This window comes from Orbicella franksi, chromosome 9, assembly GCF_964199315.1.
Source record: "Orbicella franksi chromosome 9, jaOrbFran1.1, whole genome shotgun sequence".
NCBI classification, from domain to species: Eukaryota; Metazoa; Cnidaria; class Anthozoa; order Scleractinia; family Merulinidae; genus Orbicella; species Orbicella franksi.
In genome coordinates, this window is record NC_138153.1 from 27,143,071 (window position 1) to 27,166,476 (window position 23,406).

The window sequence follows — 23,406 nt, forward strand, 5'->3', positions numbered from 1 at the left end:
TTTAGGGCGCACAAATATACATTTGGTAATATTGTAGTCAAACATCCAACACGCTACATGTGCTTTAATCAAAGCCACGAAATGTACAATTCAAACGATAGAGTTTGGCGAAAGATGATGAAAGCGATTAAAAGTGAGTGATTGCTACAAACAAAATAAATTACAAGTTATGAAACGAATACAATAAAAGAAATAGAAATAACGAGGCAAAGGGAAACAATACTTACAAACATCGTATGACTAGGACAGCTAGGAACACAATGAAGGAAAGCGGTGAAGACGGCAAATTTAAACTAGATGACTGTAACATTGCGATTGAAATACACAAATACAATGGAAAAATGTACGCAAAAAGGGACTGAAACAGAAATGAAAATATGTGAAAAAAACGTAACAGAATATTGATTCAGTGAAAGTGGGATAAACGAAAAGAATGCAATGATAACGGAAAGAATGCACGAACAAACAGAAAAAATAACAAAGAATTCAATGCGGCACACACAGTAAGCGGGCAGAACTTGCAGAGAGAATTTATAGGGGCACTACTTTGTAAAAGCCTGCTAAGGTTTTTTCAGTCCCTCCTGTATTCAGTCCTATTTTTCTTCATTTAATGTAAAATATATTGACTGAAATGGAAATAAACTTGATTGATTACACAGTGGCCCCTAATGCAGGGACCACAGTGGGGCAGGGAGGGGGGGTGCTGGTAGGTATAGTTTGACTAGCAAGGACCCCTCCCAAAACCAATGTTCTGAGCTGGAACTAGCCTCGAGTTGAAATGATGAGAACGCAAAATACATGGCCGTCATGACATGTTCTGCAGAACATTTTGAGTACTTCTGTTGTTGCAGCTTATTGCCAGAGTGAGGGCAGAGGGGTTATCTCGTATAACGGCCTATACAGGGAGGCTCTACCCGAAAGGGTTACCTTTTCTAGGCTCCAAGTGTATAAAAGCGGGGATTTCACAACCCGAGGTATATGGAAGGGTGGGGAAAGGAACTAAATATGATACTTATTTTCCCAGCCTGATCAATCAATGAAACTAATAATCGATAACAATTGATAACAATTAATTGATTGATATTGGAAATTGATGACAAAACGATGAACAAAAATTTTGTTCTTCGATTGCCATCCATTGTCATCGATTGTCGTCGACTATTATTGATTCCCATCGATTGTAATCAACTAGCAATTTCATTGACTTCCATATTTTTTGGGAGGGTATATAAAATGCGAATCGCAGCTGGACTACTAACTCAATAAGTGCTACGCCAGTTACTCCTTCTCTAACTTAGCCAGGAACTTAGGTAGGTCAGGAGAGTAAAATGAGGAAGGATGGTCAATGCTAAATGCATATAGTGTTGACATGTTAAATAAACACCCAGCAGGAAATGACCGCTGCATATTACGGCTTTATATCATCGTTGTACGTTAAAACCCCAGGATTAAACATAATGAATGCTCGGCTGCCATTTCCCTTGTGAACAACAGCAACAATACTTTATTGATCTTCATAACAGAACCAAATGCAAAACTATAATTGTTTACAAAATGTAAACCGTGACTGCAATAAAAATGTTCCCACTCCTGCAACTGATAGGTTGCTCCTTTGTTAAAAGTTCACTGGCAGAATATTTTCATTCCCTTGATATGTTCTTTCAAGAATTATCCAGAATGCTAATTGCATTGAAAATGATCCTGCTAAATAATAGCAATGAATAGCAATTAGGGGACTCCAGCTTGTGATTATCGATTGGTCATCAATTGGCCAATAGCAATCGACAACAATTAACTAATTGTCATTGATTGATATCAACTGATTGATTGGATTTCCACTCATCGATTGATCAGGCCGGGTTATTTTCTTGGCTATCATCTCTTCTGGTAATGCTTGATGTTCTCCCATAGTATTGCTCATTGACTATATTCCAAGGGTTCAGAAAAGGGATGCAGTGTTGTTAACAAGGTGCAGAAAAGGGGTCTTTTTTTCTGTAAAAGGTATACAGAAAGGGTACTTTTCTGTCAAAGTGGTAAACAAAAGAGCAAGGGGATGGAGTTTGGGGTGGAGCCTCCCTGTACAAAACTTGATTGATTACATCCTCCTCCCCTGGGGAGGGTGGGGGGGGGGGTTGATTGCTGAGACAGATGCAGGGGATAGAGGTGTAACTTCAAATAAATGGCAGTACCTTGAACAAATTCTGGTAGTGTTTATTTTAACTAGACTCCAAGTCTGTAGATCTACCATTTTGAACAAGGATCTGGTTATTAACTAAGAGAATACAGTCCTTGCCCTAATTAATGGTATAATGTTTGTTGCTTATGACTATGGTACAGTTACATATAAAAGGTAACTGAAGATTAAAATACTGCAACATCATATAGTCTATTTGTATCAGGTAGTACCCGATACAAATAGTCCAAATACTGTTGCAGTATTTCCATCTTTGGTTACCTTTCATGTAACTGTAAGTCTCGCCACAGCATGAAAAACTACAAAACTTGCAACTACTAACTAAAATTATACTTACAAAAAGCCTGTACCAGAACATAATTACATGATTGTACAGATATCCATGGTTGTCAAAAGTACATGTACAGTAGGCCAGCTGCCAGCTAAAATCACCATCTTCTTCACAATCTAGGCTAGCTACTCTCTCTGGCTACGACACCCCAAGTGGTCTGATTCTTCAGAAAAAGACGGTAAAATTCAGCTGCCTTCTCTAACAATAACGCTGCCAGCTTCAAAAGTTTGGGGCAACCCTGGCATGGTATGTATAATATACACTTAAGTAAACTTAAGTCAAAATAAAATGTTGCACATTTCTTCACATGACATGTTATTGATGTTCAAATAGTTCTCGTATCTTTTTTATACTCGGAGTATAGCGGGCTTGTCTCTGGAAAGAGTAGTCTCTCCAGCTGCAACAGAAACACACAAAAATGTTAATACCTCTCAATATTTCATTCACAAGTCTTGAACAGTTATCATACATATAGTTTGTATATGTGGCTCTGTCAAGAATATTATGTATTAATGTAGAAACATGGCCCAATTTCAGGGCTGTCATTAAGTTTTGAGTAACATCTACCCTTGATCCTCACAACTGTATTGTAACAAACTTGTTATGTAAGTGGGGCTCACTGATTTATGTGTAACATTAAATCTGTGAGCCCCGCTTACATTGCGCATTTTCTAGCACAGGAATTTAGTCATATCCTGCACATATTTCTTGTGACATCCTATGGTAGGAGTGTACTTTGTACCACAAAGGTTTAGTATAAATTAAAGTGCCTATGAAGTAAAAAATAATTGCTGCTGATTTGAAAGGCTTTTCAAAGTAAAGAAGAATGGCGTTTTCCTTTTTGGAGTATCTTTCTTCGTTTTAGAGATATTCACATTTTTGTATTATAAGTGATGACGTCATAGGTGGTTCCACTAAAACAGTTCAACACTCAATCAAGAATATCTCTAGAAATATTAAAGCAGTGCTCTTTAAACTTGGCACCAGAAATGTACATCACAAAAGAAACAAAATGACACCCGTCGTGTCGTCGCCATGATAACAGTTATGCCACTGGTCCTGTTTTAATTAAAACTAACATTACCAGATTTTATCTTAAACAAGGATCATCCACTCCCAACAATCTAATGGGGAGAGTTAAGACAATATGGGAATCATGTGTGTTCCAAGCAAGACCCTCTGTCCCTTTTTGAAGGGTTACAAATTGGCATATTTGGTTTTTCACAGAAAGAGACTGGAGCCAAAAGTGTTGCCATGGCAACAACACAGAAGGTGTCATTCTGTTTCTTTTGTGATGCACATTTGAGGTGCCAAGTTTGAAGAACACTGCTCCAATATTTCTAGAGATGTTCTTGATTCAGTGTTTTACTGTTCAAATGGAACCACCTATGACGTCATCACTTTCCTCATTTGCATAATACAAAAATGTAAATATCTCTAGAACAAAAAAAGATATGCAAAAAAGGGAAACGCCATTCTTCTTTACTTTAAAAAGCCTTTCAAAATCAGCAATTATTTTTTACTTCATAGGCACTTTAAGTTCCATCTTTGGACCTCGAAGTTTAATCCTGACGAAGCCTCACTAGCATACAAAACCAGTCAATTAATAAACTCAGTTATGTAAAATTATAAGTTATTGCTGTGTGCTGTCCACAAGTATTGTTATTGTAAAATATTTTAAAATTTTAAAGTTGAATTGTATTAACTATAGTCCAGTTGACCCCGTAACATCAACACAAACATACTCAGCCGTAGCAGATGTTACAGGTTACAGCCCTTATTGACAGCCTGCATTATTCATCAGCACCTGTTAAAACAATTTCTGGCTTTACATAATAACCATATTTTGGTGTGAACAAAATTTGTGTTTTGAAGTGACCAGACCATGTTTTAAATGGTAATGATAAATTGAATTCGAAGATTTTCTGATTAAAACTGTCCAATTTTAAATGAAATTCTTCATGTTTCACAATGCAAGTAGATTTTTACAGTTTTAGCTGCTTTAGCATCCTTTTATGAAAATGGTATTTTTTGCATTAATATTACCTTTAATTATGTTAAATAATTAAACAAATTTTATTTTTAATCAATTATAATAATTAAAATTTTATATTATAAAACAGTTTTATTGCATTCATTTTATTTTAATATTCTGAATTAATTTCATTTATCACTCACTTGGTCTTAACCTTCTTCCATCTATCAATGTGATTTCTTTTGAGGTCACTCACTGCTGGAGCTTTATCAAGATCCTAAAGGAAAAATTGAAAATGAAGTTTTCAGTTACACACAATAGCTAGAATACTGAGTTTGAGATAATTATAAGGAGTAAAAGGAAAACAACTTTTGGTTCGACTTTTCAGGAGGCTTTTTTGAGAAATCTATAGTTTGAGAAATCAGCATTCCACTGTATTTATATAATATCAAGGGTCTGCATTCAAGCCAATATGACCCATACCATGAGAGTTTGTCCCTGTTTCTGTAGCACAAAGAGTCTAGGGGGCATAGCTACTCTTCCAGAATAGACTGTTTTAACACTAGTCCAATGAAGGCTATCTTCAGCTATTCCCAAAATAGGAAAAAAGGCATCAACTAGCTGCCCTTGTTTGATATAAAATACCAAGGGAGTGATGGGGAAATTAAGTGTGAACACAAATGCTTCTCTTCTGTTTATGTTATTTTCTGTACTAAACTCCTGTATGTTTTATACTAATAAGAGTTCTACAGACTCACGCTTGTTTGAAATTTGTTAGGCAAAATACATTTAGTGCCAGACAAAAATGTGATGTAACTGCTCAGTGACATAATATGTCCTTATTGACTGAGTGGGAAGGCCGGACAGGAAAATATTTGGCTCGAGGTCAGGACGTATGGACTGAGTGCAGCGAGGTCTGTGCGTCCTGACCGAGAGACAAATATTTTCCCGTCCGGCCCGACCTTACTCAGTCAATAAGCATTTTATCATATGACCACTTACAGTTGAACCTAAATAGGACGCGATTACATAACATCAGACGGCCGCGCGGAAAAACTACAGAAAAGATTCTACCATGAAAACTCATTGTCGTTTATTTCTTCGCGTGGAACAAGAAACTCACAATTCATCGAAAAACACGACTCATTTTCTCATATTTGTTTTTCAATGTAAGTCTACAATTACAATTCATGCCAAAAAGCCAACAGAAAGTTGACATAAAGCTGTCAAAGATATGTCAAAACCATCAAAAACTTAACGAGTGACAAAAGTTCGCTTCATGCTTCAGTGAAATTGTTCACAAATCTTCTTCATCTGAAGACTTAAGAAAATGTCGGCGTCGTTTCAAGCTATTTGTCTACCTCTTGGATTCTCTTGAACAAGGAAGAACCAGCAACTGAATATTAATGACACCGATGTTAGCTCCCGCAAACAGTACTTGGGTTTGCTGACTTTGCTGGCTTTGCTATGTAGTGGAAATTCAAGCGAGTTTTATTATCTGGATGAACTGTATGGTAATGAACTTGTGTTCGTACTCAGTTTTGTTTCTTCAAACAACACTGATGTAGAAACTGCAGAGCAATATATCCTACTGTGCACAAGGTATGTTTGTGATTTCTCTTCTCCCAACTCTGGAAACTCGAAGAAAAAATTTATATCATACTTTGTTTTCTTCGCGACTTGCCGGTTTTCTTGCTTTTGACCTACGATGAATTCTTTGATGCTTTCCACTGAAAGAAGTTTCGCCTCAAGACTGTTTGCTTATTCCAAAGGTTAATTATTGGACAATTCATTCGGAAAAGTTGTTTTCTTGACCACCCGTTTGCTTGTTGTTGGCTTCTGAGAAAGCTGTGAACTTCTTCAGTTGTGAGGACTGTGGACTTTCTTTCTGTTCTTTTGGAGTGAGTTGGCAACTGAAGTAGTTCTGCATTGGACAGTTCGCCTGGATAGTAAGCTTCGCTCTCAGAATGTTCACTTTCATCTCTCATTTTGAAAAGAACAAAATTTTGCAGCGACAAAATTGTTTTGTCATTAACTCGCATCGAGTTTCTAGTAGGGCCGTACACATTTCTAGTAGGGCCGTGCGTGTTTTTCCGGCCCTATCACTTCGACGTATATGGCCCTCATATGGGACCTTTTTTCTTATGGTTTTCCAAGGAAATTGCACGTGGGGCCGTACGGGTTATATGATAACTATTTTGTACTTTGAGTTTCAAAAGTTCTGTACTCACGTAATGAATATCAAGAGACAGCGTCCCTTTGGTATGAGTGCTGTTCATGTTACAGTCTTCAATCAGTTTAATTGGATCTGGAAAACTTTACAAAACAGGAGTAAAAATTTACAGTACTATATTCATTGCTTTGTCTCTTGGAAGGTGGAAAGTGATTTTGCAGCCTCAAGAGCATATCTGTGCTGGTGTTCCTAACACTAAACCATCACATAGTTTCAATAGTTTTCATTGTTACCATTGATTCGACTCTTAATTACAGGGAGGTATCCTGTGTTAGTTAAATTTTCAATACTGCAAGTCTTCACACAAATTTGTTTACTAGTCAATGAATCCCTTAAGCCTCCCACAAAATAAACTGCTCAACTTTCACATTCTCATTGTTGATTAACAGCTTTATTCTTTGTGCTGACAGTTTAAAAGTCTAGCTTGAAATATTGAAATGGGATGGTGACCACCATGGGGCTAGAAGGTTTTGTAATACACTGAATAGAAAAAAATATATTACCTGTACACATTTTTAGGATCACTCTCACCATTCTGGAAAAAAATAAAAGTATTGGAGATATAAGGCAACAATGAAGGTAACAGATAACCTAACTATTACCATGAAGTTATTTTGTTGGGCCCAATGGAAAAAAAAAAAGGTACATGATAACAGTAGAATTACTCCAGTTTTACGGGGAAAAAAATGGAAAAACAAAATCTTTGTCACAGCAAGTTTGAGAGTAGGAACAGTGAAGCTCAGCCTACTTAAAAAAGCACTCATGAGCACATCAGTTGTGATAACCAAGCCATTTTCTCTGTGATGTGAGTAATATTACTGCAAGTTCAGCCACAGCTCAGATCCCTTACTCTGATGATTGCTGGTTGCTACTTAAAGGCATACGAGGGAAGTTTGTGCGATTTTGTACACAAGTGTCTAGTAATTATTTGCATATAACCTTCAAAAATTTTATTTAATTGAAAACCATTGCCTTTTTTTTTTCGTGGTTTGCACTTCACTTTTGAAAAATAATGTATGCAAAAAACTTGAGTTTGGTTTTTGTTGCAATTCTTTTTGAAACAAAAGAAACCTTTTTTTATTCCTCAAATAAAAAAGCCTGCCAGGCAATGCAAATTTGTTCTGATACAGCGATTTGATGATTAGATCAGGGCTTTCTGTGTTTACACTTATGTTGCTTTGAGTTTATTTTTCTCTAAATCAGTGTTTTTCAGATGTAAATGTAACAGACACTCACAGGATTGTTACAAGTCAAAACTTATTCCATTTAAATCACCAAAATTAACAAAAAACACCGTCGAAAACCAAAGTTTTGTGAATGAGTAATGGGCTGTATACTGGAATAAGCCACATACAGTATGTTCTTTTACTAACACTGTGTGTTGCAGAAGACATGTCACTTTCTTGGCTGCTTGATGGAGAGTCACCATCTTGGTTGCCCTCTTGTGAATCAGATGACTTTGTTCCATATGGTTTATTCTGCATCCAAGCTCGTGTTAGGGCGTACAGTGGTGGGTCTTCATTAAATTGGGCAAAATCCACACTGCGGTCAAACAACTTCATAACAAAACTAAAAAGAAAAAATAACACAGACACCTGATTATAGAATATAACATTGCCATATACTTAGACCACCATGTAAATGAAAGCAATCTAGATTATTGGAATAGTCAACAGCTCTCCACAGGATGCAAACAGCAAGGGATCTCAAACACAAAGAAAGAGGGAAGCCTTTTCTTAACAAGTTTACTTTACAGTACAAGAACAACCCTGATATCTACTATGCATTGGCTTTTCACATGTCCACAGCGAACAAAAAACAGAAGGCTTACCTCGCTATACAGAAGAAGCATCCAGATTCGCCAAGATCAAAGGCCAAAAGAGAAAAACAAAGAGCAAAATCAGAGAAAGCTAAGGGAACATTTACAAAGAAAAGAAAAGGGAGGATAGATGGATTTGGTTAATGTGTTGCATGCCATCCTTGTTGCCACTCAATTCAAATCATGTGATGATTCATTTGGGAGGTTACAAATTCTTGTGCAATTTGTCACATGTGACTGATCGCATGGGAGACGTACAAACAGAACAATATTGCCTTTAGAATACATGATTCCTTTTGAATACTGGTCAGATATATTGAATTATTTTGTTGGATGATGTATGGTAACTGAGAAAACTGAAAAAGTGTGACTACCAGTAAATCAGTTGACCAAAAGTGTTTACTGATATTGTGGGGAGCTAAGGTGTTGATGTGAAAAAAATAAATTTTAGTACTGAACAGTGTTGATGAAGTCATTTTAAAATCTTAACTGCAAGCACTTACGATTCTGACTAGTCCCATCTCCATCTGTAGAGAAACAAAATTTAGAAATCACATGAAGTTGTTTTTAAGCAGTTAACGCGATTTTCATGTTAAATCATTTACACATTTACTTGTACTCCTTTAGCATTTATTAATACATGTTCCTCACTGACCATCGTATCCTATATCTTTTTTGCGTCGTTTCCTTGGGGTTTTCCCTACAAGACAAAACAACAAACATGGCAGAAGTGATCAAGTTACCAACTCATTTAACTAAGATGTAAATTACAGAAAACTCTTATAGGCAAACTAGGTGTTTATTTCTTTGCAAATTTGGAATTTGCAGCCCAATGTTCCACTGCTGATTGGCAGAAACTTCAAATTTGCTTACTGAGCGTTTTGGTAATAATTACACAAATGCACAGTAAGCAAATTTGAAGGTGAGATACCGTGTATTATTTATTATAAGCTACCATGCAAGATAAGATAATATACCAGTAACCTTTAGTTAACATGGTCAAATGCACTGAGCTAAATAGCTATTTCACAGACATGCAATGAAATAAAAATAGCAACAAAAGTCTACAGAAAGTATGTTTACAATTAAAAATAAAAATGGTCAAGCAATTATTCACAATCATGTTATTAAAGTTGTACAGAGAAGACACATATTTACATAATTAAAATGTGAGATTTAAACCAAAATCCAATTTGAAATGGAGATCATGGAAATTAAATCAGAGGTATCACTTTGACAAAGACTAAAGACTTTAAGCTTAAAGATTGACTAAATCAAAAATACTATGATTATCATTTCACTATGACAAGCCTACCTGAGGCACTCCTTTATTTGGTACAGGGATAGCATGAAAAGAAGAAAACCAAAATCAATCTCTACATCATAGTACTGTGGACAAACATCTCAGACAAATTCCTAGCTAGCACTGTAAAGTTATCAAAACCTCAGGTACTTCTCCCTTAAGGTGGCTCCATAGAGTAATCATTTATGACGTTGCGTGCACAGATGTTATGTTTTGAATGCTGTTTTTGCATTCGTTTTTACACCCAGTCCTCTCGAACTTATCACAAGTAATAAGCAATGATTAAACAGTGTTTTACCATCATTTCTCTTAAAATTTTGGGTTTTAGTCTTGAACAGGGCTCGAAATAACGGCCGGTCAACAGACAATGTCCGGCCAGAATGGTGACTTGACCGGCCAAAAACTTCACTCGGCGGTCATGTTGACCAGTCACGTCATGTTGAGACAGTCCTGTTGTTCATTCTTGAATAAACAATCAAATCCTCAACTGTAATCCTCACATGAAAATATACACCAACGGGTAGCTGTTTGAACAGCTAAAAGTTTTTTGCTTGCTATTTGCCATGCGTTCAATGCCATTCAAATGGCTGGGGTTATCCATTCAGAAAAATATTCAGCTGTTTGAACTGCTGCTATCTGTGCAAAAAAACATTTTCATCTGTTAGGACAGCAGCAGTTTTCAATTCAGAATTCAAAACTATTGAGCCTTTTGAACAGCAAGGGTTTTCCGTATGGCAAAGGGAATCCGATCAGATTCAGCTTGTCATGACGCTTTAGATTTGCCTAACTGTCCCACATTTTTGTCACAGAGCACCTCTCTTTGTTGGCGTATATTTCAAAGGCACTGCTCTACAGATGTCAAGATATTTGTCGTTCTTTCACTTTCACTGCACAAAAATCGACGAACAAGATGGCAAAACAAAACTTTTCGCTCAATTGTCAAGTTGTTTCCAACTTATAGACACTATGGGACTCTGGGACATTGAAACACACATTTTGCAGTCTGCTTCATTTCCATCAAGCCGTAAATGTAACATTAAGCACGAAACCAGTATCTAATTTACTGTTACAAAGCTGTTACAAAACGGACGAAAATAGTTATGCACCAACAAAAAAGCCGAAGGCCTTACTATCAGTATCTGTATCTGTAAAGTTATTTTGTCCGCGAATGAAATTTGAGACACTCTCAACTCGTTGCTTAGCACGTGACCAAAATCTACCCACTTTCAGTAAAATCTATCGAATGATGGTCATTAGTTCTTCATGAATGAAAACTCTTTCCAAAATATGACTACACATACACACTTACACTTTAGAACTTAATTTTAGTCACATCATTAAGAAACTACCTAACACTTGTTGTGTAACTGTAGCCGTATTCATAGTAATGCGATGATTTGTTGTACGTTTACACGGGAGAGAATCCAGGAAACAGAAACTTCTTCTTCGGCTATTGTTTACCCAGTTATTTCTGAAGCCCAAAATTTGGATCTACTGATGCATGTTTGGTTTCATTTACGTCCTGATGGACATAAATACTTTGTAGAACATCAAAACAGCAGCTCATGGAATTCAATAGACCGATCAAAAAATTCGAAGTTTTGTCAAATATGAATCTGTTCAATACTTTTTCTTTGGCAGGTGGGAAGAATTCCACTGACAATGTGCCACTTCATTGAGCTGCTGAGCACTGCCAAGGCTATCTTTGGTTAAATTTTAATCTTTTCTTTGTATTAGGCTAAATTTTAAACAGTCTAGTATCGACTGGAACAAACAAATTGTATTTGTAGGTTTAAAGTGCACATAACATGAAAAATATTTTCTGCTTATTTGAAAGGCCTTTCAAAACAGAGAAGAATGGCGTTTTTCTTTTTGAAACATCTTTTTTCATTTTAGAGATATTGATGTTTTCCTATTGTGCAAATAAGATCAGTGATGATGTCATACTGTTTGCAACTAAAAATGGTAAAGTACTGAATAAACAATATCTCCAGGAATATTGAAGCAGTGTTCTTGAAACTTGGCACCACAAATGTACATCACAAACGAAACAAAATGACACCCTCAGTCAACATGACCGGCCACAGTCCGAAAATTGTTTTGAGCCCTGTTGAATTATAATTGCCCACACAAATGTGTTTGTTACTTTTTACATGGCTTTATTTGTGATTTTCTTGAATTTCCTATGGTGAAATCTTCCAAAATTTTCACAGCACATCGCACCAAGTGGGATACACATTTTAAACACAAAAAAGAAGGGTTTGTAAAGGCAGTTTTTTTTATTTTTGCCAATTTATGTCTTTTACCGCTACAAAAAACTGGTCTTATAGATTTCGCTGAAAAACCAACCGTAAAACTATAGTGAGCCATCTTAAAATAGTATCAAATTTCATTGGGATGAATCAGAAAAAAGTTAAAGGAAACATCGTGAGGGGGGTAGGGAAGGGGAGTGCATATTTTGCTACCAAACTATCCTGTTCAAATTCATTACTGCTTGATGTCAGTGACTCCTGCTGGCTATAATAAACACACACTTAATCTGCTGACCTTTTAGTTGGAGTCGACGGTGGTGGCATTTGAAATGACACAGTGCTAAAAAAAGAACAAAATAATGAACTCAGCTACCAATGATAGAAAGACTTTGAAGGAGACCTTTGCTAAGAGAAAAAATGGTTTAGGTGAACAAATGTACTTAGACTTGTAACACTGTGAAAATTAACACCTTCAGCTATAGTTCAGCTTACCCTCCTGCTGTAGAACTGGCCTCATCTTCACTGCTGTTGAGTGAAAAAAAAAAAAAACAAGAATAAAATAAAATAGTGCATACACACTCTAGCCTGAGAGAACAGCTGTATACCAGTAACTCTTATTTCTTCCAAAATGAAAGGGAAAAAAGTTAACTCTGATCAAAATGAACTCATTAATCTGGTCATCAAGATTTCTTTCATGGTAAGTAAATAAACAGCAGTTATTATTAACAAGTCACCTTTCTTCTGTTTTCTTTATAAGATCTTTCAGCAACACATCTAGTTTAACCCTAGCACTTCTAACCCCTGAAAGCAGAAGTCAGATTGTGTAGGTCCAGAAAATATCCATACCTCCCCCACGGAAGGGATTTTTTCTAAGACCCCCCCCCCCCCCCCGCCACCCCTCTGGAAATTCCAATAAAGCTTCACACATTTCTTAAAATTTTTTGGTTACAGAACCCCCCACCCCCAGGAAATTCCAATCCCTTCTGTGGGGGGAGTATGGGTATGTTCTGGACCTGCACATTACAGTTTAAAGTAATTCCTGCTTTTTGACTGGTACATGCACAGGAAGGTAACTCTGTCACACTCAGTGCTACGTAAATTAAACAAAACCTCAAATTTATAGCTTAGAAACTTGTAAGTCTACTACAAAACGATAAACACAACAGAATTGTGTTGATAGTATGCATTAGAGGGTATAATTTACTGTAAACTTAAAGATTATTAGAGGCACAAGTAGGACTTATGTCTTCTCAGGGATAACCCCAAAGGATTTGACAACCCTTGTGGTTTTGGCCTTGGTTCCTTAGAACTAAGGAGACTCAGGGGAGGATGAATTAGGACAGTTCTTTGTCTCCACCCTGGGGAATTTGCCATTAATCAGGTGCTATTACAGAGGGGAAAAACCGGGGGAGTATTGTTGCGATTGACTCAAGCCTAAGGGGACAGAACGTCATTGCTAATGCAGTGTACATGACTTTCCGGTCGAAGGGCCACTCTAGCACACAGATAGAACGCCTTGTCAGGAACAGAGAGGATTGGAGGGGTCTTGACAATGACCTTTGCTCCGAAAGGCTTGATCATGAGGTAAGCTTATGAAGAACGTATAAGAGCACAAACGTCTGCTTGTTTTGGTTTACGATACAATTTGTTGCTTGTAATAAAAAAAATTATTACGAAAGCTACTACACTAAAAAAGAACAGTTTACCCGTGGAATTGTCTTCGCTTTTCGCCATCAAAATGTAAAATCCTTTCCTTGCCTCTTCTTGTTTTCACGTTTTACACTTGGGAACGATCCAGCTTGAAAACGTGATACACTAACCGTATATCAAGCTAACTATCTGTTACACAATTAAAATATATCCTACGGAAAGCACTTTTGTCTACGGCAGTCGAAATATCATTGGATCTTTGGGAGAAATTATTTTAAGAAAATAGCACAAAAGTGCAACTTCTTCGAATTGGACGCCATTTTCCTCTAAAACTACCCCGGATGAAAAGACTATATTTTATTGGTTTGTGGTATTGGCTACATTGAAGATCCCATAAGTCTTTGCATATCCTGTGTTTTGATTGGTCATTCGATCAATGTTGACAAATTTCAAACAAAGTTTTCTTCCATCTACGAACTGTATATTCTCACTTTTCTCGAAGAAAATTACAAAATAGTAGCCTTACTTTTACTGGAGAGTATTCGAGCATAATGTGTAACACTGACAGAGCACCAGGAGTTTCATTTGGAAGCGTAAGATTCTCTGAAAGGCCTCAGATCGACTCTGCAAGTTTCAAAGAGAGCTTCGCGCGTGTGTAGTTGATACCTTCATTTCTGATCTATTCCAGGCTAATTTCACTCCCGGTGAACACGAAGCTATTCAGAACGCCTTAAATCAAAAGCTTGGCCCAGAGTACATTAGCCAAAGAGCAGGGGCGGGTGGTCAAAAGGTTAGCTTAACATCTTATATCCAAGTTAAGTTAGTTTAATGTGTAACTTGTCAGCAGTTAATTTCTGATCTCGGTTTGTTTTTGTGGTCCCGTTTCTTATTTTATTGTTGATTCTTTTTTCAATTTATCCCTAGTCAATGATTACATTTATGGGCTGGTGATAAATTGAGAACTAACTAGACGAAAAGGAACCACATAGGTCAAATCAAAAATTCACTGAGATAAAAAATCAGCAAAAATTAGCAGCATTTACTAAATGGTAAAATATGACAATTTTACCATGCTTCGACGTAGTTATAAGGTTAATTAATTTTCCGGAGGATGATTGTCTTAGGCTGTGTTCACACTTGTTGGCTGAGCACTGGTGCCTGGGCACCGACACAAAATAGGGTTGTGTTCAGACAATGGGTACTCCAACTACCCAAGTACCATTCATTGCTCAAGTACAAGGTGGAGACGTACCTGGGTAATTGGTCCAGGGGGGGGGGGGGCACTGCCGTATATGGGCTATATAGGTATGTGCTGCTGTGAAGGGTATGGTTTTCAAGCAGTTTACTCTAGGATAGGGTATATAAATCGGAGCGTTCAGGTCTAGAATAGGGTATAATTTTTCACAAAACTGACTAGTTGGTTGAAGATTTTATCTAGACTAAGGAAACCAGGAATTGTCACTCAAAAATATAAAAAAATCAAGTCGGCAAGTTTAAATTTATGCAAATCAGCCTCAACAGTGTCGATAGATGGGGGGATTTGGGGAGTTTATTCTAGTATAGGGTAGCAAAATTCAGCTGAACTAGCTCTGGTATAGGCCAAGGGTTCCAGGGTCCCAGTGGCACACCCCCACCCAGAAATCCCCAAAGTACCCCCCCCCCCCCCGGGGTAATTGGGCACTGTGCCCGAATTATGGTGTGAGTACTTGGGAAAAAGGTGTGTTGGCATTAGTGCCCAGGAAGAATCCAGGAAGTACCTGGGAACTACATTCAAGCACTGACCAAGTGGGAACATAGTCATAGTCTGAGATATTATTGCTGTTTTCAGCTTGCTTATGTGGAAGGATGGAAAATAATCAATTTGGCAAATGAAACTTTTGGTTTCAATGGATGGTCACATTCTGTAACCCATCAAAATATAGGTGAGGATGCAGTGTCTTGCGTCAAGTCAATCATGTATTCATGAGGTTCAAATTTCTCAGTTTTACACTGTCAGGTTGACTCTAGTGATAATAGTGTCTATTTTGTTAGACTTTGTTGATCAGGTGGCAAACAAATATTATGTTGGAGTGAGTGCTTTTGTTAAAGTCCAGTTAAAGGTTAGAATCTTAATTAATTAAAATTATTTAATTAATAAGTAAAATAATAATTAACATGAAATTAATGTTTTGTTAAATGTACCAACTGAGCTCTTTTGATTCCCTGTCTGCTTTGCTCTATTGTACAAATATAATGGGAGAAATTTTGAAGACAGATATTAGATTACTAGTTAAATACACTTTTTTTGATCAAGGATTTGAGTGGTAAACTGATAATTTACTGGAAGTTCATCACTAAGTTGAAGTAGTAGAAGTAGTAGTAGTAGTAGTACATGTAGCAGCAGCAGGGGCATAGCCAGGATATTTGAAAGGGGGGTCACACTGTGTCAAAGTGAGGGCACTCACCAGATTGTCAGGTAGACCTCCACTCCTGATGTAGGTTAGTTGCTTAAAAACAGCGTACAAAAGGGGATTCACGGGCCCAGGACCCCCCTCCCCCCCCCCCCCCGCCTACGCCCTTGAGCAGTAGTACACTGTAGTAGGTATTAATTGGGGATGAAAGAGCAAAGCTAGCTAGAAAATGCAGTTGTATTTCCATATCTCCGCAGAAAAAATGTTACTTTTAGCAGAGACAAGTAACAGCTGGAAATATGTCTGCATTCGCCGGCTAGGAGGACGTTTGCCTTCAGTGCAATCTACTTGAATGTTACAGGATGGTGTGTTTCATGAGGACATTGGTTATGGAGTGTCAGAGGGAATGAAATCTAAAGCTTTGTCACTTGAGAAGGCAAGAAAAGAAGCTGTGACAGATGGACTGAAAAGGGCTCTGAAGTAAGATCGCTTCTTCAAAATTCTTGTTAAACATAAATTTTAAAATAAGCCTGCCCTCAAATAACATTTTATGGCCTCTAACTACTGCTCGTTAGGATCTGATCTATTTAACTATTAGATTAAGAGCTCCAGATTTTTATCGCGTGATAGTCGTACTTAAACGCTACTCACTGTCTACAACAGAATAGATAGAATAGATAGTGAGTTGCACAATCAATCAGAGGACAGCATTCAAGATAGAACGTTAGAAGATTTATACTAATATTTGCTAGATATGGTACTCTGTCTGGTATATTCACTGTTGGCTAGCATCATAAGCTGAAAACAAAGATACGTAACTATGTGCATGTATGAAAAATGCTACTGACAGCTACTGTAACACCTATTAGTTTTTTGTGCTTTTTACCCATGTTAACAGCCAAAAATTGGCATGCAATGCAAGAAAATGGCTTCAAATACATGATTTTGCACATATTGCATGCCCATATAGTTGCATCATATGAAACCCCTTGATTTGATTCCCCACACGTTTGTCTTGGGAAAAAAAAACGGACAAATAAATCAATAGAAACATTTAACTCATCAACAATAGATGAGCTTGGGAAATGGTACCTCAAAGGATGGTCAGGGGCCCGAAAGCAAACTGAACCGAGTGCGTAGGGTATCCTTGACAACCCTGTGAGAGGCAACCTCCAGGCACCATCACACTGACCAAACAGTGGAAACAAATTCAGACAAGGGGGTTGGAAGGACTGCAGGAGATCTGTCCAACGGCGAAAAACACACCAAATGACTTAACATCTGAAGCCAAGCTGTAAAATCAAGGTACCCCTGCACAAATCCCCCGGCCACCTCATCCACCACCCTGAAGGAGACTGCTGACCAGCAATATTGCTATTAATAAAACTACATTTAACTTAGCCTAAATTACATTTAGCCACATATAAACAAGCTTTCAATTTGAATGAGCCATAACTATACCATCACCCCAACTATGCTATATTTTACCTAATGTTTGTGCATTCATTTACAACCTCATGTGTTTCTTCAAAAGCCAAACCTTATGTTATTGTATTCATCTGCCATAATTATACTTGTAACAACTCATTAATAATTAAGTATTTCCTTGTTTTGCAGGAGTTTTGGAGAGTCACTTGGCAATTGTATCAGTGACAAAGACTATTTGAAGTTCATTACAAAGCAACCCAAATCAGTAAGAGCCACAGAGGAGTTTCTCAACAGTGCTAGCTAGACCTAAATTACATCTGTATTGAAACTCTGGTTTTTGTTGCATGGATAGACTTCAGTTTGTGTATTGCTACTACACCAATGTGTGCAAATTGGGTTGTGTAGCTGATTGACACAATACCATGTCCCTGGCAAGGGTAAAACCTAGATCTTTTAATCCTGCAGAGCTCAACCCTTACACCACAGTGACTGTACCTCACATTAGGAGTTAGACTTAGTTAGAGTATCTCCTTCAGTTCAATGGCCAGTGTTATTAAAAAGGGCAACACAATTTCCCCGTCTCAAACCTGGATCTGTTGATCCAGAGTTCAGCTGTTACACCATTGTACCTCCCACCAGGAGAAGTTAGTTTTAGTATTGCTCCCCAGCCAGTGTTACATTGATGGCAGTTGTGACTCAAAGGCATGATTAACCATGTCCCTGGCAAGACTCCAGCCTGGATCTGTTGATCAAGAGTCCAACATTTACACCATTATACATCCCACTAGGAGGTAGAGTATTGTTGACGGGAAGCAACAAGCTTGGGATAGATTAATTAGTAACCTTTGACATGCATATATACATTTATTTAATTTAGTAAACATAGACTTATTGTTATGAAGGGTACCATTCAGTACGATGTAAACTACATGAGGAGACCAGGGCAAAGAGTGGTGTTGAGACCTAAAAATGGTCAACGAATGGATCATGGGATGATGAATGAAACTGCTCCTGGAAGTAAGTTAAAATCAAGCCCAGGAAGTATAGATTTAACTTTCAAATTACATTATTTTGCAGCAACTACATTTATGCTACACATCCTCGTTCCCAGGGTCTACTCCTTGCAATCTTTTTTCAAACTTCTCAGCTGATCAAACAACCCCAAGGCCATGGTTGACACTCTTGGCACATCACTACGTATTGAAAATGGTCCGTACTTGACTTCCCACATGAGGGTTTATGGAATTTCCTCTCCCACTGTCCAAGCAAATAATATGTTCAAATATAATAAAAAACTGTACCTTATTGGTGAACAAAATTAATGAAAAGTTGACAGGAGTTTCATTGTGTTTACAAATTCCCCTATTCAAAGTAATCGTGACCAATGGCTAACAAAAATGATTCTTGTGTCTGGTCAGTTCTAGATAAGCTGTATTAATGTACTGGGCGTTTTGGCGATAATCTCCATATTCAGTGTTTATTGTCACTCTGACAATCACACGGTCATACTTGTGGAAGCAAAGGCCAAATTTTACCTTTATAGATATGTCTATCAGTGTTTGTCCAATAGCAAATGCAATCACCAGTATTCTTTTTTTCTTTTTGTTTGTTTGTTTTTTGCTTGTTCCAGGTAACAGTCATGAAAACACTGGACAAGCACAAGTCATTTCTACTTCCAAGTGTGTACAAAACAGCTCCTCTGAAAGGCACCCTGCAGAATCAACAACAACAGTTAAGACAAAACAAGAAGACTTGCATCCAAATTCAAGAATACCAAATGAATTTAGGACTCCTCTAGTTGAACGGGACAAATCTAACAGAACACCTTCTTTTCCTCCTCCACCGAAAACACCCTTAGCAGCCTCCACCCCTACAGCTATGGTGCCAGCCCAGAAAAGCAGTACCAGTGCTATGACCACGCCTTTAGAAAATAGGACATGTGGAACCACCCCACAACAAGAGAACTACAGTGTTCTTCCAGAAGGTGATTTATTTTCATTTGTACCCTTCAAAATTGCTAGATTGTAATGTAAGCGGATCTTGGTTAGAAAATAATCTAATTTAGTTTAAAATGCACAGAATAACAGTGCAAATATCACAACGTCTGAAGTGCAACTTGTGTTAAGCCCTGAAATTGTAATGTGTGTCCACTACCTATATTATTGTTCTGGGTACACTGGCTTAGTTTTTGCGTGTTTATCTGGCGGTCATTCAAAAGACTGAGCGGCGATTTTATCCTTCTTGAAACTTCTCCCTCGACAATAGATTGCCTTTTAGGGCTAGAAACAACTTGTTCTGTTCTTATTATCCTGTGGTCTCTGTGAGGAGAAACTCGATTATTTAGCAAACATATTGTAAAGAATTTGTTACGTACCGTTAAAGGATCGGTTATGATGACAATCGTCCTATTAGAAGGACTAGAAGAGCGGTTTCGGTTTTTAGGAGAACACGAAAACGGCCTGCGGTTTCGAAGGAACAGAATATGGAAAGACCCTCATTATCTAGAAACTAACTAATTTTCGCGACACGTTTATTTCGCGATTTCGAGGTGCGCATATTTCGCGACACTTAAATTCCGCGAATTTACGAAGATTTTGTATTATGAATCACTTTAACTTTGCGTTTTTGAATAACACACAATTTATTTCCTTGGTGCACAGTGTTACTTCAACATGTCCTTGAATTTAGTAAACCGACTTTATCAAAGGTACAATAACGTCAAAATTACGAGTCGTGGTCGAAAAAGTTCCAATTGAAAACTCTACTCCCACAGTTTTCCTGGAAAAGTATCTTACGACTAAAATCCTTTTTGTCACACCAAAGTTATGAAAAGTAAAATATTGCCAGCATTAGACCCCGGGGGCGGGGATCCCCATATAAAAATGACGGGGGTGCTCGTCGTACTTCTTAGGGGTTAGGAGTTTTGGTACCTCTAAGGGTGTTTAACCTCGAAAGGTCCATAGCGGGAGCTTTTGCGGTTACCCTTAAGGGTATTGAGCCAAAACAATATGACAGGAGATAATGTGTTACGTAAGAATTGTTACCTCTTAGGGGAGGAAGAAATTTCAACCCACGCCTACAGTACAAAACAAGATCTTGCTACCTCTAGGGTTTTTTTCTTATACTGAAGTCCCCCGGGCATTAGACTAACCTGTTCATGTTGATTAATTCACCTTCACATTTCATTACCGAGCTTAAAATTCACCATCTTTATTAACTTATCACTACTCACGATGAATTCGATAGCGTTGATCCTAGCAGTATACAGGACACCTGTCATATATGAACTCAGTTAAATGACCTTGCTCTCCATGAGTTCTCTTAGCTCAGTGGATAGAGCGCCCGCCCGGTGTTCGGGAGGTCATGGGTTCGATTCCTGTCGGTGACTCAGAATTTTTCTTTGTCCCACGTTCGTGTCATGTTGATTAATTCACCTTCACATTTCAATGATGTTTTCAATCGTCTCGTCAACAGATGACCCTCTTTTATGGAATCAGTCATTTGGTTTTGAAGAAGCGTTGATATCCTGCAGCGAGGAAGTATTGATGAGGCCAGGCGAATCCAAACTTGAAAATCGTACGGTTAGACAGGCTGACGGAAATTTTATTAGGTATGTTTTAGCCTAAATGGGTAGGGCAAATCTCGACGAGCAAATTTTTTTGTATTTGAATCATGGAACCAAGTTAAGGACGTTCGCACCAAAAAATGTCCTCACAAATAGATTTTTTTAAAAACTTATCATGAAGTAAGGTAAAGAAAAAGCCAAACAATGGGAAAGGGGGGTCACCGTGCTCGTTTTCGAGATAAGGCGCGTTGAAGAGGTTTTCGTTTACATTTTAAGACGAAATTAGCTTACAGCTATCGCACATAAAAATGCTGCATTAGTGAAATTTAGATCAGGTAAACGTTCTCAATTAAACACAACTAAGTATATTAAGTAAACGTTTGAAGCTGGCGTCGTTCCTTGAGGTAGAATAGGCCTAGAAAAAGAATAAATATACTTCGCTCTCACGAGGGCAGAAAAAGCGAAATATTTGTAACTTCTCACGTATAGATTTTTCCTGTTTTTTGTGAAAGTGGATAAAATCGGGAAAGGAATTTATCTACCGAAAGAAAAATGGGGGTCTTCAAGCATCCAAGAGAGTAAATTAATTGCAGGTGAAGTTACCGCAACTGCTGCCAAACCCGTTACTTGCTTACATTTCTTCCTTTTCGCGCGCGCTTGATGTATGACGTGGCGTGAAGTTGCAACATGAATTTCGTACGCAGAAAGGATGACGTCCTTAACTCCAGATCATGTTTGTTATATCAGTATTTTTTTCGCTTTCAAGTACCCACCGTTATTTGATATTCTCTTCTTTTTCATAGATGTAACAGAAACGTGGCAGTCCCACCCAAGTCTTCTTCAAGTAACAACTGCAATAACGCTGCCATTAACAAACATTTCGCGTGTTCCAAATCGTATCATCCAACCTCAAGCAAAGCTGTCATTTCGGGGCACTCGAATCAACCAGGTAAGAATTGGCGCGAAAGCTCGGGCAAGCGCGTCGATGCTCTAACCAATCAGAGTAATCGTGTTGTTTTTTAACCAATCAGGATCAAACCAAAAGTAGTTGTGTCTCGCGTTTTCCCGCGCTTAACACTGCTTAGCGCGTGTTGCTTGAATTCTGATTGGTTGTTTGCGTTATTTCCGTTGGTTGTGTTTGGTCAAATGTGGTTTGGTCTAAAAATGTGTTTTAATTTACTCTCCGCAGAAAACACGAAACGGAGGAGAGTAGAGGAACACACTGTCAGATGATATGAAACGATGCTACGGTGGCAGTATGAATACACGCGGGTCTGTCTCACATGGGAAGAATCGCGCGAGAAAGAGACACTCGAATCGAAAAATCATAAGTTGATGACGTAGTACAACAGATATCTGTGACCTCTCTGATTTTTTTTCTTGCTAGGTTTTTGTAATTTTGCGCCGAAATTTCGACCAGTCAGAGACACTTCACGGATGGCTGTTTTAGCTACGTTATCGGCACGGCCGTTTCTTGGATTTAATCTCGGAAATCACTTTCGTTGGAGTGAGGGGGTGGGGTGAATTTCGACCAATTTCTCAGAGTGGTGTCTCACTGTCGAGGTATCGCGAGAAACGTTTGCCGTCTGATTCCCAAAGAACATTCATAAAATCACAAGAAATTTACCAGGTATCCTAAAACCAGGCATGCTTTGAAGACAATGAAAAAGTTGCACCCCAGCATTACTACATATAAGTTAGTTTTTGTTTTTCAAATTGTTGACGTTATTGGAAAGTAACTTTTGAATTACTTGTATTTGGTTTTATTTGCCTCCCAAAACAGTTTAAAATTAGTGACACACTTCTTGCGTTTTGATGTAAAGTATTGGGTTTTTTTAAACAATAGTTGCGTCGAGTCGAATACCCATTTAAAATCTGTTCACTCTGCATTGCAGGCAGAGTCTGTTTTTGTTTGTTATCTGTTTCTTATTTCCTTTTACCTCAACCCGCAAAGCTGTTTTAATTTATATTTGTGACAAAGCAGATGATGGAATAAAGTTTATTTTTTATGCATCTTCCGACTAAGGCTTAGATACACTGAAGTGGGAATCAGTTTAAAGTGAACATAAGCTTATATGTTTTACAACTCAAGAACCCCCGGCCAAACGATCACAACATTTCAACGCAACATATCGCAACATTGTTGGTCGCAACATGTTGCGTGCGTTTGGGCACCCTGTTGCGACGTGTTGCGACACGTTGGGAGTTGAAAATCGAACTAGTGCGCATGCCCTGGCGCAACATTGTTGCACGAACCTGGCCAAAC

The 23,406-nt window shown here is 37.9% G+C and overlaps 2 protein-coding genes across 3 annotated transcripts; one reads left to right on the forward strand and one right to left on the reverse strand.

Annotated features, from left to right (window-relative positions):
- Positions 1-232: 232 nt before the first annotated feature.
- LOC145498189 (protein lin-37 homolog) lies at positions 233-14,069 on the reverse strand. The gene is made up of 12 exons (XM_081478089.1): positions 13,814-14,069; positions 12,842-12,908; positions 12,600-12,632; positions 12,403-12,447; positions 9,868-9,878; positions 9,208-9,252; positions 9,052-9,079; positions 8,107-8,302; positions 7,237-7,268; positions 6,732-6,816; positions 4,704-4,777; positions 233-2,922 (listed from the first exon to the last, which is right to left on the reverse strand). The coding sequence occupies exons 1-12, from the start codon at positions 13,839-13,841 to the stop codon at positions 2,841-2,843; spliced, it is 726 nt and encodes a 241-aa protein (XP_081334215.1). The 5' UTR covers positions 13,842-14,069; the 3' UTR covers positions 233-2,840.
- LOC145498179 (uncharacterized) lies at positions 13,012-23,153 on the forward strand. Of its 2 annotated transcripts, none has more exons than XM_081478077.1 (11): positions 13,012-13,691; positions 14,446-14,547; positions 15,586-15,679; positions 15,789-15,856; positions 16,509-16,627; positions 17,765-17,840; positions 18,478-18,592; positions 19,206-19,559; positions 21,050-21,185; positions 21,944-22,089; positions 22,330-23,153. In XM_081478077.1, the coding sequence occupies exons 1-11, from the start codon at positions 13,578-13,580 to the stop codon at positions 22,371-22,373; spliced, it is 1,368 nt and encodes a 455-aa protein (XP_081334203.1). In that variant the 5' UTR covers positions 13,012-13,577; the 3' UTR covers positions 22,374-23,153. The 2 variants fall into 2 exon arrangements, with proteins under 2 accessions (XP_081334203.1, XP_081334204.1); XM_081478078.1 differs by lacking the exon at positions 13,012-13,691 and adding an exon at positions 14,202-14,350.
- Positions 23,154-23,406: the final 253 nt, after the last annotated feature.

Excerpts from the sequence above, each read along its gene's own strand:
- LOC145498179 (XM_081478077.1), top strand. The coding sequence starts at position 13,578 with ATGACTTTCCGGTCGAAGGGCCACTCTAGCACACAGATAGAACGCCTT. Across the intron at positions 16,628-17,764 it reads GGACTGAAAAGGGCTCTGAA|GAGTTTTGGAGAGTCACTTG; the intron begins GTAAGATCGCTT and ends CTTGTTTTGCAG. Across the intron at positions 17,841-18,477 it reads TTACAAAGCAACCCAAATCA|GGTACCATTCAGTACGATGT; the intron begins GTAAGAGCCACA and ends ATTGTTATGAAG.
- LOC145498189 (XM_081478089.1), bottom strand. The coding sequence starts at position 13,841 with ATGGCGAAAAGCGAAGACAATTCCACGG. Across the intron at positions 12,909-13,813 it reads AAGCGAAGACAATTCCACGG|GGGTTAGAAGTGCTAGGGTT; the intron begins GTAAACTGTTCT and ends TTCTGCTTTCAG. Across the intron at positions 7,269-8,106 it reads TGTCTTCTGCAACACACAGT|AATGGTGAGAGTGATCCTAA; the intron begins GTTAGTAAAAGA and ends ATTTTTTTCCAG.